The following is an 18,183-nucleotide window of genomic DNA, read 5'->3' as shown; positions in this document are numbered from 1 at the left end:
CAAAGAACTTACTTTACATTTTGGCAGCTGCAATTGTTTCAGTTGGTTTCAGCCAGTTAACAAAGCCACTCCTCTCACCTTTCTTCTGGGAAAGAGCCCAGCAAGAAACAAGTTCAAGAATGCACAAGTGCTTACTCCAGGTGTTGCTTATGTAGCAACACCTATTTCTGAAAATTTTTGCTATCTAAAAATCACAGAGAAATCCTGAGGATTTTTTTTTTTTCTCTTTTTTTCCCCAAGCTGAATTGTGAAAGACAAAACTGGAATAAGTTCTTATCAGTATTGGAAAATAACTGTTATGTGTAGGAAGAAATATATTTTTTTCCTTTTCTGACCTGTTCAATTTAGAATATACCTACAAGAATCTTATCTAACAATTCTTTGCATGAACTTTGATGATTTAAAAAATTAGAGCATCATAGTATTTTAGAATGAGAAGGGAGTTAAGAGATCATACAATCATTCTGTCATGTGGGCTTAGATCTCTAAGAAACTTTAGAAGCTGTCCCTTTAAATCAACATGTACCTGAAATAAGAACCCCTTCTACAATTTATATGGTAAAGATTCAACCAGCTTTTGTTCAAAGATTTCCAGTGAGGGAACTCTATGATCTTTGGGCAGCCCATTCAACTTTGAGAAATCTCTAATTCCTAGGAAGTTTTTCTTTGCATTGAGCTTAATTTAAATCTGTCTTTCTGCAGCTTCCAACTGTAGGTTGGTCCTTCCAGGACCAAGTGGAACAAGTCTAATTTATCTTTCACATGACAGTCCTTCAATCTTTTCCAGAAGCTGTTCTTGAAAACAGCTAGCATGTTCCCATTAAATCTCTCCTTCAGATTAAACTGCTTTAGTTTCTTCAATTGTTCCTCTTATAACAATTACAAATCCGTTGATTATCTTGGTTGCTCTCTTCAGATGTTCTGGATTTTATTAATCTCCTTCCCGAAATTTGTGCCCAAGACTGTAAATTATAAATATGGTGTGCCGGAAACAGAGTTCATAGCAAAGATAACCTCCCTCATTCTGAAGACTGATTGTCACTCTCTTAAGTTTGCTTAAGTATTGAGGCTTTTTTTTGCTATCACTTTACTCATCTGAACTTTTGATTTTCAGCTTAGGGTACTATAAAACCCATGGATCTTTTTTCACGTGACTTGATATTTAATCATAACCCTCCTATACTGCATGTGGGAAGTTGACTTTTAAAAATTCTAGTGTAAAACTTTGTTTATCTCTATTGAATTTCATTTTATTAGGTTTCATCCTGTTAAAACCATTTTTTTTTTTGGAGGGGGGTTCTTACATTGTCATCAAATGTGTTAACTCTATCATCCTAGCTTTTTGTCACCTGAAAATTTGATAAGCCTGTCATTTTTGTCTTGATTCAAATTACTGATAAAAATCTAAACACAATAGTGCTTAGCATATTATCTGGCATATAGTTGTTATAATTCAGTTATTGTGACCATATCAGTACGATTGTTAACTAACAAATCTGGGATGCACTTCACTAAAGAAATCCTAAACTGACCTTGAAACATTGATCATTACCTTTTGGGTTTAACTATTCAACCACTCCCAAACCTGCCTTAATGTAATATTGTCTAGCCCAGGGCTTCTTCAACTTTTTTTTCCTCTCTAGACACCTTTTCACCTGAGAAATTTCTGTGACCCCAGGTATGTAAGTATATAAAACAGGTCTAAAAACCAAACATTTACTGACAATAAACCATAATTTTGAGACCTCCACCTTCGATTTGTGACCCATAGTTTAAGAAGCTGGGGATTAATCTACATTTCTTCATCTTGTCCCTAAGAAAAACATGAAAGACTTTGTCAAACATTTCACCAAAATACCAATAAACTTTGTGTATATGTATAACATCTGTCAAACCTGTCAAAAATGGTTCAGGACAAACTGTTCTTGTTTTAACTCACACTGGCACTTCGTGATTGCTGGGGTTTTTTCCTAGATGCTCACTAACTATCCCTTTGAAAATATATTTTACAATTTTGCCAAGAATCAAAGCTTATAATTTTCAGACTCTGTTCTTTCCTTTTTTTGAAAATCTAGAATTTTCCCTTTCTCCAAACCTTTTGCATTTCTCACATCTTCAATGACCTTTCTAAAGATAACTGACAATTTTCTAGTAATTAACATTTTTGTCAAAATGCAATAAGTGACAAACTTCTCTTTTTTAAGTTAAACATGTAAAATTCTTCTAAACATATTTTCATATTCATCATGCTGTGCAAGAAAAATTAGATCAAAAGGGAAAAAAAAAACATGAGAAAGAAAAAAAAAAAAAACAATGACAACAAGAACAAAAAAGTGAAAATACTATACTTTGATCCACATTCAGTCTCCATAGTTCTCTGTCTGGATATGGCTGATACTTTCCATCACAAATCTATTGGAATTGCTTTGAATCACCTCATTGTTGAAAAGACCTAAGTCCATCAGTGTTGATCACCACATAATCTTGTTCAAACTTCTCATTTTAAATATGAGAAAACTGAAGCCTAAAGGCAGCTTGCTCTTTTCCAAGAGTCACATTGTCAGTAAATGATAAAGCATAGATTTAATCTCAAGTTATGCATTCAAAATCCAAACCCAGTCCTACTTCTTCTACAGCTCACTGTCCTTCCTGCTTTATGATCTGGAGAAAGTAGTAGAGGACATTAAGTTCTATCTTCATAAAAAGCTAGATTAATAGTTCTTGACCTTGGCATCTAGTCCTAAAAAGTATGTAGAGAGAGTCACAAAGAATAGAATTGTGGGAATAAAGGATCTAGGAAAAGGAGAACTATTAACAATGGTCACAATGATTAAAATGATAAGATCAAGAAAACAAAACTGAATGCTATGTGATTATAATTACTAACCTGGGCCCCAGAGAAACTAGAAGAAATTCATCTCCCTTCCTTTATTGGAGGTATAGGGAAACTGTGGTTGGTGTATTTGTTATTTTTGGTGAAAATTTTTTTCAATCTTTGTGGGAAATGATGAAGGGAAGGAGAGGAAGGGACATATTCTGAGATTATTAAAATGGAAAAACAAAAGATATCCTTTTAAACAAAAGAACTATGGGGTTCTTGTAGTTTTTTGGTTCAGGAACTAAATATAGCTTGTATAAATAAGTTCTATAAAAGCTATAAAGAGCCCCCAGCCTAAAGTCAGGAAGACATTTTAGAATGATCAGGGTGGATAGCAGTATGGAGGATAAATTAAAGAGATGAGTTAAGGAATGCACAAAGTCCACTTAGTCATTAGGATACAATTGGTTACCAGATGAAAATGCTGAGAAAGGACTATTTTTGAAGGTATAGTGTAATTCAGGTTAGCATAAACTACTTATTATATTGATATTATCATTATTAACAATCACTTAAAATTAAATATAAACTACAGAGGTCAAAGCAGGGTACAAACTTTATTGAATTAGTCCTTTCTGGGACCTTTCCAAGGAAAAATAAGGATAGCGGAAGTTATCTTTGGGCTGCCTTCTTAGCTGGGGCAGCTGATGCCACAGTGGCCTGGATAAAGGAAGATCTGAATTCAAATACTACCTCAGACACATACTAGCTCTGTGATCCTGGGCCAGTCACTTAACCCTATCTGCCTCAGTTTCCTCATCTATAAAATGAGCTGGAAAAGGAAGTGGCAAACCATTCTAGTATCTTTGCCAAGAAAACCCCATCTAGGATCATGAAGAGTTGGACATGATTGAAAGGACTGAACAACAACAAAAATAAAAACTGTACATTAACATCTTTGCTCTAAACAATTTCTTTCCATCCTCTTTTACTCACATTAATGATTTTCTTCTAAATGAGAAGATAGACTAGTATTTAATTTCAAATAACTACTTGGTGTTTCATGTGTAAGTAAGAAAAACTTTGTGACATGGCAAAGAAGTCATCAGAAAGTTGATGAAATGAATGGGTTTAAGGATCATTTAGGCTCTAAATCTATGGTCCTATCATCTCATGAATTTCTCAACTCTAATATATACTACTCTACTTAAAACTAGACATTGTTAAAAGTGGTGGTGCTATCAAATGATTTTTTATAATACTTGCCTTTTACTTGTTCAGGCAAATCCTTCATTCCTTTTAGCATTTCAGTAATCATTTCACCAATACCTGCCAAAGCTGATTTGCTGAAATCAAAAAGCAATTGAAAGAAATTGGGTATCTCCCAGCTATTCAGAAGATTAATATTTGGGGGAATTGTCTCTGAGAAAGCCGGCAGGAAGTAGGGTTCTGTTGAGTCTATATCTGAGATGAAATATGTTTGGAAACCCTGGTCAAATTCTTGGTGTATCTGTTTGAAGACATCGGTGCTTCTGTTGAATAGTGTGTTCACATCCACGGCCAGTTGGCTAAATGTGCCCTCCATTTGGTTTAACAGAGCATCTTCCTCATTTGCCTTTCCAGTGATAGGGAGTGCTTTGCCTTCATCCTCATAAAAAGGAAAAATTGATTGAGGCATTTTCTTGAAAAAGCTTTCAATCTGTAAGGAAATACAAATGGAATCAAATTCTTATCTTGAATTCCTGGATATTATAGGAATAAGCAGTGAATTTTTAGGCGATGTACTAATCATTCATTTCAGTTCTATCAAGTGCTTACCAAATAGCTAGTTAGCACTGTATATAAGAGTGCCAGGTCTAAAATCAGGAAGACGAGTTCAAGTATGACCTCAGATAATTCTGAGTGTATGACCCTATGCAAGTCACTTAACTATTTGCCTCAGTTTCATCTGTAAATGAGCTGCCAAAAAATGGCAGACCACTCTAGCAGCTTAGCAAAGGAAACCCCAAAAGGGGTCACAAAGTCATCCACAAGTGAAAATGACTAAACAGCAACAAAAACAACAAAAAAGTTCAATTCCTGTAAAGTTCTGATCTGAGAGTTTTGATGATGCAAAACTGGCTCAAGTGTGTATGTATAGGGATATCTACATATGGAAGTAAAATAGGATTTACTTTATATATATATATATATATATATATATGTATATATAATAAAAATTAATAATTATATAATTAATAATATATAATAATTATATAATTCTTAATAAAAAATAAAATTAATAATAAAAATATATATAGGGATATCTACATATGGAAGTAAAATAGGATTTACTTTTTACATACATACATATATATATGTATACCAGAACATTGACTGAATGGGGTCTATACTACAGGGTTACAACTAGTTTGATGACTGTGACTGCCTTGGCCACCCAATACTCTTTCTATATCATAGCTGCCAACCCTTTGTCTCCTTCTTCACATTCCAGTTCCTGGATATTGAATAATCTTATCAATAGAGAAACCCTATAACTTTATTTAAAAACAACAACAAATAGAAGTCAAGGAACAAATAATAAAAATAAATTTAAGCTAGGCCTCCACACCAAAGAAGAGTAATTCATACTGAAAACCAGCTTTGGCTTGAAGATATATTTTACCCTAATCTTTTGTTTTCCAAGCGGTAATTATCTAAGAATAGAAAATCACAGCTACCTTCATTCTTGGTTAGGTATTGCCAATAGCAAAGCAAAACAGGGAATTTAAACAAATATTCAAATCACTTATTTCCCTTTAACAAGTATTTATTATATATATATATATATATATATATATATATATATATATATGCTACATACAAATTACTGTGATAGGTGTTAGTAATAAAATGATTAAAATGAAATAAAGTTCCTATCTTCAAGGAACTTATATTCTATTGAGAACACAACATGTTTACATAAAAAGTAAATATAGAATAGAATAAGATAGATATAAAAAAATTATAGAAGCAGGCATTAGCAGTTGAAGGGAGTAATCAAGAAAGACCTCACAATTCCAGGCAGCCTTGGAGTGGATTTTTGAAAAAAACCCTAGGTTTTCTGAGAGGCATAGTTGTAGAAGGAGTGGATTCATGTTAAAATGAGTCAACTGGCTAACATCCTTTCATAGATAAGTAACTTGTCAGTGTTGCTACACCATTAGATTACATGTAGATATGTTTGTTTAACAGATGATTGGTCTTTTCATTAAATGTTTGAATTATAAAAAGATCTGGGGCAGTGCAGAGCAAACTGTCAAATATTAGGGAGTTCAAACTGTCTACAGGGATCTCCATTCAGCTTTTGACTATTATAAGGAAGTTCAGTTTTATGTCCTTTTAAGTCATATTATTTTTATGTATAGTATTTTATTTATAATAATAAAAATATATACAATATTTATTACACTATGAAGTTTGTTTTATTTATAATGTTATTATATTTTAATTATTAAACAGCTTTGATTGGAAAAAAGTTCTTAAAATAACAAAATAATAAATAATAAATTAATCTCAGGGAGAAAAGAATAAACACAATTACCACTGATCATTTGTCAGACTCAACAAATACAATTTTGTATGTAGAAATATTTTTGTCTGTATGCTGAGAGCAGTTATTTAAAATGAAAAGAAAAACCCTTACTTTGTCTTATTTGGTTGTACCTACACTTAGCTGGAGTATCTTTACTTATGTTGATAATTTTTTGCAGAATCAAAAAATATTAGATTTGGAAGTGACTAAAGGAATCATCTCATCCAACCAATATATTTTGCAGAAAAGAAACTAAGGTTGAGGGATTAAGTGATTTATCCTGGATCACACTGTGGTAACAATAAGGCTTTTCTTCTTCATACCTCTCTGTGGATGGGTTAGAGACTGGAAGCAATCACAAAAGCCTAGGAGATCCACTTAAAGGGAAAGCCAAGCAAACAGCTTCTTATTTATCCTAGAGATTACTTTCTATATAATTGAGTATGGCATTGACAAGCAAGAAGTGTTCTGATTACTCTTGGTCTTGTCCAATATTGGGCATGAAATCTTAACCATCAAGGCTCATGTCTCAACAATGATATTTATTCTTCATTTTTTTGAAGAGGACCAATGCTATCACCAGTGATGTCTTGACTTGTGTGTGAAATAAATTTAAGTGAGGCAGAGTTGCAAAGTCTTGCAGGAAGGGGAAGAAATAGAAAACAATAAGACAAGGTATCTAGTGGAAACTACCTTAATGAATACAGATCCACTAAGGTCCTCTGATGCTTCTTGATGATTCTGAAGTCATCCTGGGAACTTTAAGGCTATGCCAGAAAAGTATAAGCTATGACAGGGTCTCCCAAGCTGGAAAGATTTTGTCTTTCAACTGAGAACCTAAGTTCAAAGAGGCTCATTATCCATTTGGTGTAGAGGGATGAATTTTCCAGCAATGGCAATTTAAGAACCATGTTTATTAAGAAGAAGAGTTGCTATTTTCAGTGATGGAGGAAGTACCCAAACTGACAAACTTACAGCTCCTTGAAATATTGAAGAAATATGCAGATGATATCTCCATTTGTGTTTGCTGACCAGGAATTTCAGGATCTAGATAATATTCCCATGAACTGAATCAATTTAATGCACATGAGAGTGGGTGAAGTAAAAGTGCAAAGGAAACTCTTGGCTCCAAGAAGGAAAAAAATGAAAGAATGAATAAAACTTTATTATTATTTTCTAGTAATAGTAGGATAGCATTTTATAAAAAGCACATATAGATTATGAAGAATTGCAAACTATTGAAGTATAAATACATTGAACCATTAGCACAAAAAAATTGACAATGTTTGTTCAGTTACAGATAATTTAGTGTTGACATCAAATTGGGTACCTCTGTCCTTTGTTCTAAGATGTTTCAATGGATCTGGATCTCACAGGCATCTGTTATGGTATAAATTATAAGGAATTCACGTACTCTTACCTTATGTGATTCTTACCTATCAGGTCATTCTATTGGTCCTCCAGTGGGTATTTAGCCAACATACTGGGGGAAGGGGGGAACGGTGTCTTCCTCTGGTTCTTTGTCCTCACTTTATGGCTGAACCACCTGCATTTCTTCTTTTGTGGAAATCATCCCCTGTTTCTATATATACCCCTTTTGTTAATTTCTTCTCCCCCTTGCCCTCTCCTCCCCAATTTGGAACTGGAAGGGATCTTAGTTGAGCTCTAGGAATCTTGAAATCCTGACCTATTTTTTTCCCTTACCTTATTTATCACAGAAGACCAACTTAGTTGGCAGGTTGTATAAAATCTCATGCAGCTATTTTCCAGACAAGACTTGCACTCATCCCATGAACCTGTCAAAGACACCTGGCATTGTCTTTCCTCTTCTTCCAGTCTTTCTTTGACTTCATTCATAAGTTGAAGGGCCTCCTAATTGAGGGGGAGAAAATAGCATGTCATTTCAACATCAAGCATCTCAATACTTGCTGCTTTTAAAGTGAGCATTTCTAACCTATTTTCCCAAAATATTCTACTTTCCCCTTTCAGTTGCTGACAGAAAAGCTCCTGTTTTCTATTTGTATAAGATAGAAATTGTCCTATACTAGTCAAGCAATTCTCTTTGTAGACAATATAAAAGCAACCAGGTGGCACAATAGATTTAGGAAGATTAGTGGTGAATTCCTACTTCAGATATCATCTGTGTAACTCTGAGACAATCATTTAATTCTTCTCAACATCAGTTTCCTCATCTGTAAATTGTAGATAATAACTGCATAATATTTCCCAGAATTGTTGTGAGAATCAAATTAAATAATATTTGTAAAGTATGTAACAAGTCTTGAATTGCCATATAAATATTAACTGTAATTATAGGAAAAATAAAAACTTAGGGGTTCTAAAAAATCTAAAATAAAAATAACTTACATTTATATTGCTCTTTAAGGTTTACAAAGAAAGTATTTTATGTATATTAACTCCTTTAATTCTGTAAACAACCCTGTGTAGTAGATTCCATTATTTCCATTTTATAGATAAGGAAACTGAGGCAGATAGAAGTTAGGTGACTTGCAGAGTCACAGAACTAGTAAGTGTTTGAGGCAGGATTTGAACTCATATATTTCTGACTCCAAGTCCCTTATGTTTGTGGTACTTCCTAGAAGTTTGCCTCAAAGTAAAGATGTAAATGGTAACTTTTATAGTCTATAAAACCATGAGATTCAGTAGTACTAGATGACTGACTATATTGATAAAATAATTACTGCACAGTAAACATGTTTAGGGCTGGATGACCCTCCACCTTAGGGGTGTCTGGACACCCACATACCTGTGGATACAATGGTCTATCAAAAGGCAGGGATGTAAAAGCTGTCCAGGAGTAGAGCTGGGGACACATGGCCACAGTTGTGAAATAGAAAGGGGAAGATCACCCTCTAGTGGCTGACTTTTGGAGGTGATAGGGAAAGGACTCACCTATCCTCCCATCCTTTTTACAATATGGAAAGCAGAAAATAGCATGGAACCATCCACCAACTGATCTCTCTTGGTCTATATTCTATCAAAGTGACTCAGAGAGTGAATGATTTGTTTCTAACTCTACGTGACTCCCTGCCTTCTCTGTGCCTTGACTTTTCCTTGGGTTAACAGAAGTTGATTAGAAGGGACATCAGTAAAGTCTTCTATAATACTCAATAAAAAGTCCTAGGTAAAAATTAGAGAGCATTATGATTATTAATAAAGAATTTTGCAACTTTTGCAAATCTGAAATAGTGAAAGGAATCCTAAAATGCAAGATACTAGGAAGAAATAATGTGGGTCATAAGACTTTGTAGAGCAAATCCCAGCTCCTCCCCTGATTAATCACATAAAATGTGTTCTGCTAAGTAAATTAAATTTTCATAAATCAAATTTTCCCAGTGCCTTACTTTGATTTCAGAGTCACCTAATTTTTGTTGTCTATCATCTTCTTTGGGGCAACTAAGTGGATCATTGGCTAAAATGGCAAACTTATAGTTAGGATAAATAAGTTCAAATCCTGATTCAGATATTTATTAGTCAATTCCAGACTTATCTCTGGTCAGGTTACTTAATGTTTCTCAACCTCAGTTTCCTCATTTGTAAAATAAAGATAATAATGGCCTTTACCTCATTGGGCTCTTTGGAGAATCAAATGAGATGATATATTTATATATAGCTCTGCATAGAACATTTAGTACCAATACCTGACACACAGTAGGCACTTAATAAATGCTAATTGACTAGTTAACTATAATTATTCTTTCTTCTTTTATGTTTATTAAATATTTCTCTTTATGAAGTTATTAATTTTTTTATTTTTACTTTTTTTTTTGGAAGGAGTTCAACATTGTTAACCCAATTAAGAACTGTCCTTGGGATTTACACTTGAAAAAAATCCTCTAGTTTTTGTCTAAGTCAGGATTTCTCCTAAAGCATGGCAGCTACTGTAACAAAAGTCCTCTCCTCCTGCTACATAGACCTCAGATCCTTCTCAAATGTTCTTCTTCCTGCTTGGTTCTTACTCTCTCACTTATGGGGAGATACATTTAACAAGTGGCTTGTCTGGAGTTCTTTGGCTTCAGCACATCCCCAGAATGATCAGACCCAAATCTCAAGAGAGAAATTAGCCTCAGAATTGTAGTGAGGGCCCCAGAAATGGAGATGACTAGTGGACTGAGTTTTCATACCTGGAGACTATGACTAAATTTGGTTTCCTTCTTTTTTTTACCAAGTGGAATGGAAATGAGCCTTCCCCAAAGAATCAACCGTGGCATTCCACTTTCTCAGCACTCCTTCTCTAGAAATATGCTGTGTTAAGTGGAACAAAACCAATGGTCAGGAAATCAGTTTCCCCTCTTTTCCCCTGCTTGGGGTAAGGAGGGAGAAGAATCTCACATTATTTTACAAGGAAACAAAAATGTTCATAAACCCAAGTCACATGAGAATGAAATAGATTAAGAGGACATTCCTGGGGACCAGTAGAACACTGGACCTGGTTTCAGACAACCTAAGTTTCTGTCCCAGCTCTTTCACTCACTAGCTAAGTAACCTGAGACAAGTCGGTCAGTTCCCCAGAGCCTCAGACTTCTATGGCCTTGGACAGTCTGTGATTCTGTGAAGTTTTAAATTGTTCTTATTCCTCTTTAAGACCTGTGTGATGGAGCTCATGTGAAGGCATATTCTATTAGACTCAAAAAAAAATACCCTTTAGGTCTGACAGGACTTCCTTATTTCTTCTCTACCAGAGACCTTCCCCCAGGATGGCATTATCCATTATTGACTTATGTAGCCAACTCTGAAACTTGTCTACAAACATGGTGTCAAGTGCCTTGAGGAAGTGCAGGTATATGATGTCACTCGATGTTCCCTTGATCTACACAGTTTTGTAAACCAGTCAAAAAAGGGACAGTTACATGGCACAGTGGGCAAGAACACTGGACTTGGTCAGGAAAGTATGAGTTAAAATATGACTTCAGATATCTATATTTTGGGGCAGCTAATAAGCAGGACAGTATATAGCACCAGGAGTCAAGAAGACATCTTCTTGGATATAAGTCTGCCTTCAGACATTTACTAGGTGTGTGACCCTGGTTTTCCTTATCTATAAAATGAGGAAAATAATAGCACTTAGGATTGTTGTGAAGATGAAATGAGATATACAACATTTAGCAACCTTAGTGTGCTATATAAATGCTATTATTATAAAAGAAAATGAGTAATAGTCTGACATGCCTTGTTCTTGAGAAATTCATTAATTTCTAGAGATCACTGCTTCCCTTTTTGTAAACTAAAATAAAAATCCATCAAAAATCTGTTCCATGATATTGTTATTGTTAGGCATTAATGTCAGCCTACGGTTTGAAAAACCTTTTTTTCTTGCTTAAGATAAAAATTTCAGAGAATCCCTGAGTTACAGAGACAGTTCTCGTGTGTTCTAGCCTTTTATTTGTCACAGTATGGGATTAACTCTAGTGTTTAGGTTCGGGGCATTTATTAGCTACATTATTACACAGATTATAGACTAAGAAGGTCACCAGAGAATAACTAGTGGATATTTATATAGCACTTGAAAATTTGCAAAACATTTTATGTAAATTAATTCATTTGAGTCTCACATCGACTCCATGAGGTCAATAATGGCAGATAATTTTATCCCCATTTTACAGATGAGAAAACTGAGGTTTGGTGAGTGACTTGCCCATTGTTCTACCACATACACATAATAAATGTTTAGAGCTGAATTTAAAAATCAGTTCTGTCTGAATCCATCTCTAATTCTTGATTCCATAGAGCATTATTCTCCCAAATCTTATCACTGTCAGAATGAGGAAATGGGTCCTCTCTAGGAATCCTTAGAAATCTCTAATGAGGGAGGGAAGTATGACATCAGTTTCCACATTGGAGATCTACTAAGATTATTATTCATCTTTGAGATGAATACATATTCAAATCCCAGCAAAAGTTCAGCTGATTTGTTGGGGGGAATGCTTAAGAAAATGGGGCATGATTTCTTCTTGTTAAGTAGAAAACATGGAGGTGATAATTCAAGTAAACCCTCTTCTCCTAATCTGAATATAAGGTTTCTGAGAAAAGAGAATTTGTTAGGTTGCCACTTTGGTCAGATAAGGTGTGACTATTGAGAACAAAACAGAAGAACAAATTTGGAAAAAATATATATTTGGAATCCTTCCCTCCTAGTAAGGGTGTATACTAATTATGTCATCTATGCATGGCAAATACAGTAAATGCCTATTTGTGAGGCTGATACTTGATATAACCAAAATGATTGTGAATGCTGGAGGGAATGATTGCTCAGTTGGGCTTTCATTCTATCTTCTTGACATACTTGGGGAATAAGACCATATTCAATCACCTGTTTTTCTTTACTGCTTTTCTTCAAGGTTTTCATTAGCTCTTTGTGTTTTACTTCATTTCTTTCCATCATGATTTTCATCTGCTTAATTCCAATCAAAGCTTTCTTCACCTCTTCATCTACATATTGTTCTCCAGCCACAGACAAGCCTAAGAGAATCATAAGATCTGTTTTGGTTTTTTTTTGTTGTTGTTTTTGCTTTGATTACACAACTACATTGCAAAACCAGTTCACTAATTTTTCTTTCCCTTAAATAGAGGCCTAATTGCAATTTTATAGCATCTGACTCTGGAAGCCTCACATCATGAATCAGCAGTAAGCTGCCACCCTGACAATACCTTCTGTTCATGTGTTGTGAGCTCCTCAGTGTGCTGTAGTTAATTTGACCTCATTCTTGTCACTTGCATCAGTGACCTATTTTTATTTATTCAATGTGTTTTTAGTTTGGAACTATTTTTATTTATTCAATGTGCTTTTAGTTTGGGAGTCAAAACTTTGCAATTAGACAGAATAAAAAAGCATAAATCAAATGTATACAACCAGGACACTGAAGACAATTTGTAATGTCGGCATTTGTTCAAATAACCTCCATGGAAGAATCAAATAAAGAGATATGGCTGCAAATTTCTGCACCAATGCCAGGTTGAGTGATTGAGATCAAGAGAAGTTAAATCACCTGGGGGTGTAGAAATTTAATACCACACCAAAGAATAGAGTGTGAAAACACAGGCTTTCCCAAATACCCTTTAAATTTAGTACTCTAAAGCAAAGTCCCCATCACTCCACTCTATTTATAGTTCTGAGCAAACATAATTGATTCATTGGCATGATCTCTCCCCCAGTAATGAGACTTTGAATATCCTTTTTTGAATCTTCTTTGAATATACTTTTTCCTCATTGATGATGAATAGATTTAATAGGGCTAGAATTCATGGTTTGATATCCCTCTTCTTTACAACAATAATCTGATTTAAAGAGTATAAATATTCAAAGCATTTTCTAATTTGTTCCATTTTAGCAAATTTAATTGCCAATATATGTTAAATGTCCATAATCAAGGAAAAGCTACATTTATTTCTTAAAATGAGAATTCAATTAATGACCAGAGAACAGCCAGATGTAATATATTTGTTATTTAATCTTCCACAGTATAATGATAATTGCAAAGAACATCTTCATTGTTTAATTTTTTTTTTAAAGCTGTAACATTATTTCATTGTTCATTAATCTGTATCTACGTGACAGCAAACATCTGGATAATACGAGAAATCCTGTTTAAAAAAAATGGTCAGTTTTATCTCTACAATACCAACCAGCTGGCTATGGAGAAGTATTCAGATAATTGGCTGACTTTTCCCATTTTTGTCCAGATGTTTAGTATCACATCTCTGCAGCCTCTATGTTTAATATCAATCAGGCCTAGAGAAAGTTTTACAACACCATGTAACTAGAGGGTTGTAATGAAAGCTGTTATCTCTTAACTGTGAGCACTAGTAAATGCCAGCGGTACATAGAAACAGGACAAGGGAGATAAAGGATAAAGAGAGATAAACTTACCCTTTAGATTTTCATCCAGCTCAGTTGTATCTTTCCAAGTAGGTGCACACTGACAGCTTTTCCACCATAACAGATGCACAGTAAACATCAGAATTGGAAGCTTCATGTTCCCCATTACTGAAAAAGAAAAATAAACCTAAATTAAGTGCTAGCCTTTAGGTTGTTATTTTCAATTCAGTATCAAATGGAAACATATGTTACTCCAAAACATGTTTCTGTTGAAAGTCAGCCACTTCACTTTATAAGCTGAGACCACATATACTTGTTTTAATGCTTCTATTTAGGGGTATTGAAAAGCCTGAAATTGATATCAAAAAGCAAAAATAATTGTATTTATATTCATGCTGGTGGCTATGGAAGGATATTATTCCCAAATTCATCAGCTAATGTAAGGCCTCAAAACTATTTTTAAATTAATTTTGTTAAATGCAAAAACATCTAAGAAAGGTGAAGATGTAGCCAATAAAATTGCTTTCCCCAAGTAGTAATTTTAAAATTGGTTTTATACAGAAATTTTTCTAATTTACTTATTGTTATAGAAGCAGAAAGAGCTATTTATAATTTTCCCTCTTTAAAAACAACAACAAAATACCTTAGTGTTGATAATACCACATATGATAAGGTCAACAAAACTAGGACTGCCTCAAAGTTTTGTCTGTTCTCTGTAGAGTCTATGACTCCTTATTATATATGTAGGGATATAGTTCTTAGAATTTTGCAAACGTGTGCCCACTTCAACAACATATATACTAGGAATTTTGCAAATGCATTTGTTTTCTTTTCTCACTCTGAGGAATTTAGATAAATCAATATTTCTTGCTTAATAATATATACATGCATATACACATTTATACATTACTACAAATAAGTAAATCCATTGAAATTTAATGGTTCTTCCCTATGGAATTTGGGGTAATATTTTACAGGGAAAATTCCAAGGGAAAGTGGATTATCATAAGAGCGTCTATAAAGCATTTGAAACTACATTTGAGAGAATAAACTCAAGTTCTAAGGTCTTGAATTTTTATTAATAGTATACCTAAGTGATATTGAATCAGATTACAATTCATGCAAATTATTATATGTAATATATGTATATATGTAAAATACATAACTCATTTTTCCATTAAGATAACTTATTAAATGAATTTTGTAATAAATTTTAGGAGTAGCTACTAAAGTAAACTTAAAATGCATACATATATGTAGATATTATATCTTATATTTACCAGTAGTTTTGAAATTTTTCCCTTGTAAAGGTGCTTCTCAGTGGCGGAAAGAACCTCACTTTGCTCTGATCTAATTTTCATCTGTGTCAAGGATTCTCTTTATCTGATGACAAGATCCTTAATCTCATTAATGAAATGTTTTGCTGTTAGAAGGCTTGCTGTCAGTTGCTCTATACACTAAAATCTTTCTAGGCTTAAAAGTAAACACTAGGGGGAGTGTTACTCAAATTGTTGGGACAAACATTTGTCATTTCACACTTCAGACATGTTTCTTGTTTCTATCAACTATTTTGAGTCAATTCTATATTGTTTAAGAAGATACATGTTGATAAGATTAATTTAAGGTCTTAAAGGTTTGTATTTTTTAAACTGTCTCTGACATGTGGCCCACAGTTAAAAAACATTTTTATGAAGAATCTTAAAAAAAACAAAAACTAGCTTCTCATATACTAATACTCCATAACTTACATAAGAAGACAAATACAAGGGAGAAAAACAAAAAAAAAGTCTTTGGAAAATATAACTCAGTATTAAGGAATTTTAAAGGTAAATGATTTGTAGAATTCTCAGATATTACATCTTTATATAGAATCATTTTTTGGTTTTGTTTTGTTTTTTTTTTTTTTTTCATGATAAGAATCAAGATACTAGACTGAGTAAATACCAAACATCAAGAAATATTAAATTGACTCTAATACCCCAGTGGATTTATGATATCCTTGATAAGGATGTTCTGTCCCACAATACAAAATACAAAAGGCTTATTTTGTGTGACTCCCATCTGTGATATTCCGTGAATTCACCATATGTGCCAGGGAGCTTTTCTTATGTTCTTTTGTAATGACACAGACACTAATGGATATCCTTACTATCCACTTGTCTCTCATAATTGCTAGTGCAAATAGAACATAATGATTATTAATTATTTGTATGATTCTCTGATCTGAACAAATAGGAAATAGCTGGTCAGTGAGATAATTGATTAAAAAAAGTAAATCCAACATGAATTTAGAAGATTAAAGATGACAGATATTTGCCATTGGAGTAGTTTCAATCTTACCTGTGTGAACAAACTGTTGATTATGAAAAACTAAATTTCAAAGAATATTATTGACTCAATCACCCCTAACTCTGAATTGATGCAAAACATTCACTACAAGAATGGTGAAAAAAATAGCAATCAAGGGACTATAGTACAAATTGATTTGAAAAACATTATGGAAGAGGAAGAAGAAGATAAAACACTGAGAACTATCACCTCACTAAATAGTGAAGAGCAATTGAAAAGATAATGGACCTGTAGAGATGTAGTTAAAGTAGATCATTCTAAAGGCATTCATAGATGAAACTTGGAGGAAAAAGATAAAACAAATAGATATCAAATAGAGATGGATCTATGGGCAATCTCATAATAGTCTATTTTTAATCAACATGAATAAAGGAAACATCATATTTGGCCCTATCATTTTAGCATTTTGTGTCCTAGGGGGAAGTGGTAAGAATGCAAAACTAGAAAGAGTTGCCAGATCTAACTAGAAGAAAATCTGTGCTGAAACCAATACATATTTAAAGGTAATAAGGATTGATTTCTACGAGATATCTAAAAGGAGAAATTTTTAAAATAATGGAAAAGATTGCTGCCTCCAGAAGGCAACCAAGAAAATACTGGCAATTCCCAACCCAATACCCATTTTCTAATTTATGCAATAACTTTAGAAGATTGGCCGATGCACATACAACAAGGATTATATTGGATAAAAACAGGTGAAGGGAAACTTTCCCAACTGACCAAAAAGTATGCTTCAGTCTGCACTCAGAGTTCATTTTTTCCATCATGAATCCTTTGCAATTGTCTTGATCATTGTTACAATACTGCTGTTATGAACACAGTAAGCATTTAATAAAAATTTGTTAAATTGACTGATTCCCTAGCAGTACATGGAGTCTCTAAATGTTCAAGTTCAAGTACATTATGAATTCCAGAAAACTACAACTCCTCAATGAGTCATTTAAAGTGATTACTTTATTCATACTATAATGGAAATGTATATTCTGGGAATGAGGAACCACCAGTGAAAATGACTGGAATTGGGAAATGGAATATCTTGTGTAAAGAAGAGCAAGGAGGCCAGTGTCATTGAACCTCAGAGTACATGGAAGCAGAATGACAGTAGTGTTTAAAAAAACTGGAAAAGTAGAAAGGGGCTAAGTGATAAATAGGACTTAATATTTGATCCTGCATGTGTGTGTATGTATATATGTATACATACACACACATATATATAGACACATATTGTATATTGATTGATCTAGACCCTAGTATAACATAGAAAGAAGAATAGCATTAAAACATACAGAAATTTTTTGGAATTTTACTTTGTACCTCTCTAGTGCACCTTTCATATAATACTGTATGGTTTTGATATCTGTGTTAATGTCCTATCCTGAGGACTAAAAGGCTTTAAACTCCAGAGTAAGGGTTCTTAATTATTTTTGTGTGGTGGACTCCTTTGGTAGCCTGCTGGAGCCTTTAAAAGTATTTTCAGAGTAATATTTTTAAATGCATAAAGTAATGCATAAGGTTACAAATAAAAACATAGGATGTAACTATATTGAAATGTAGTTATCAATATGTGATCTACTGGACCATCTACTTCTGGATTTCCTTCAAGAT

The 18,183-nt window shown here is 33.5% G+C and overlaps 1 protein-coding gene across 1 annotated transcript in view; it reads right to left on the bottom strand.

Moving 5' to 3' along the window:
• Window positions 1-15,060, bottom strand: part of CLUL1 (clusterin like 1) — a 36,763-nt gene extending 21,703 nt beyond the window's left edge. Inside the window, exons 1-4 of the mRNA XM_031946769.1 lie at window positions 14,281-15,060; window positions 12,724-12,872; window positions 8,097-8,264; window positions 4,085-4,517 (exon numbers count right to left, since the gene is read on the bottom strand). Of these exons, the coding sequence (XP_031802629.1) occupies window positions 4,085-4,517; window positions 8,097-8,264; window positions 12,724-12,872; window positions 14,281-14,395 (865 nt within the window). The 5' untranslated portion in view covers window positions 14,396-15,060. The remainder of the gene's footprint in view (window positions 1-4,084; window positions 4,518-8,096; window positions 8,265-12,723; window positions 12,873-14,280) is intronic.
• Between the last annotated feature and the right edge of the window lie 3,123 nt (window positions 15,061-18,183).

The sequence above is a fragment of the Sarcophilus harrisii genome, chromosome 1, assembly GCF_902635505.1.
Source record: "Sarcophilus harrisii chromosome 1, mSarHar1.11, whole genome shotgun sequence".
Classification (NCBI taxonomy): Eukaryota; Metazoa; Chordata; class Mammalia; order Dasyuromorphia; family Dasyuridae; genus Sarcophilus; species Sarcophilus harrisii.
This window is presented reverse-complemented; position numbering and strand designations above follow the sequence as displayed.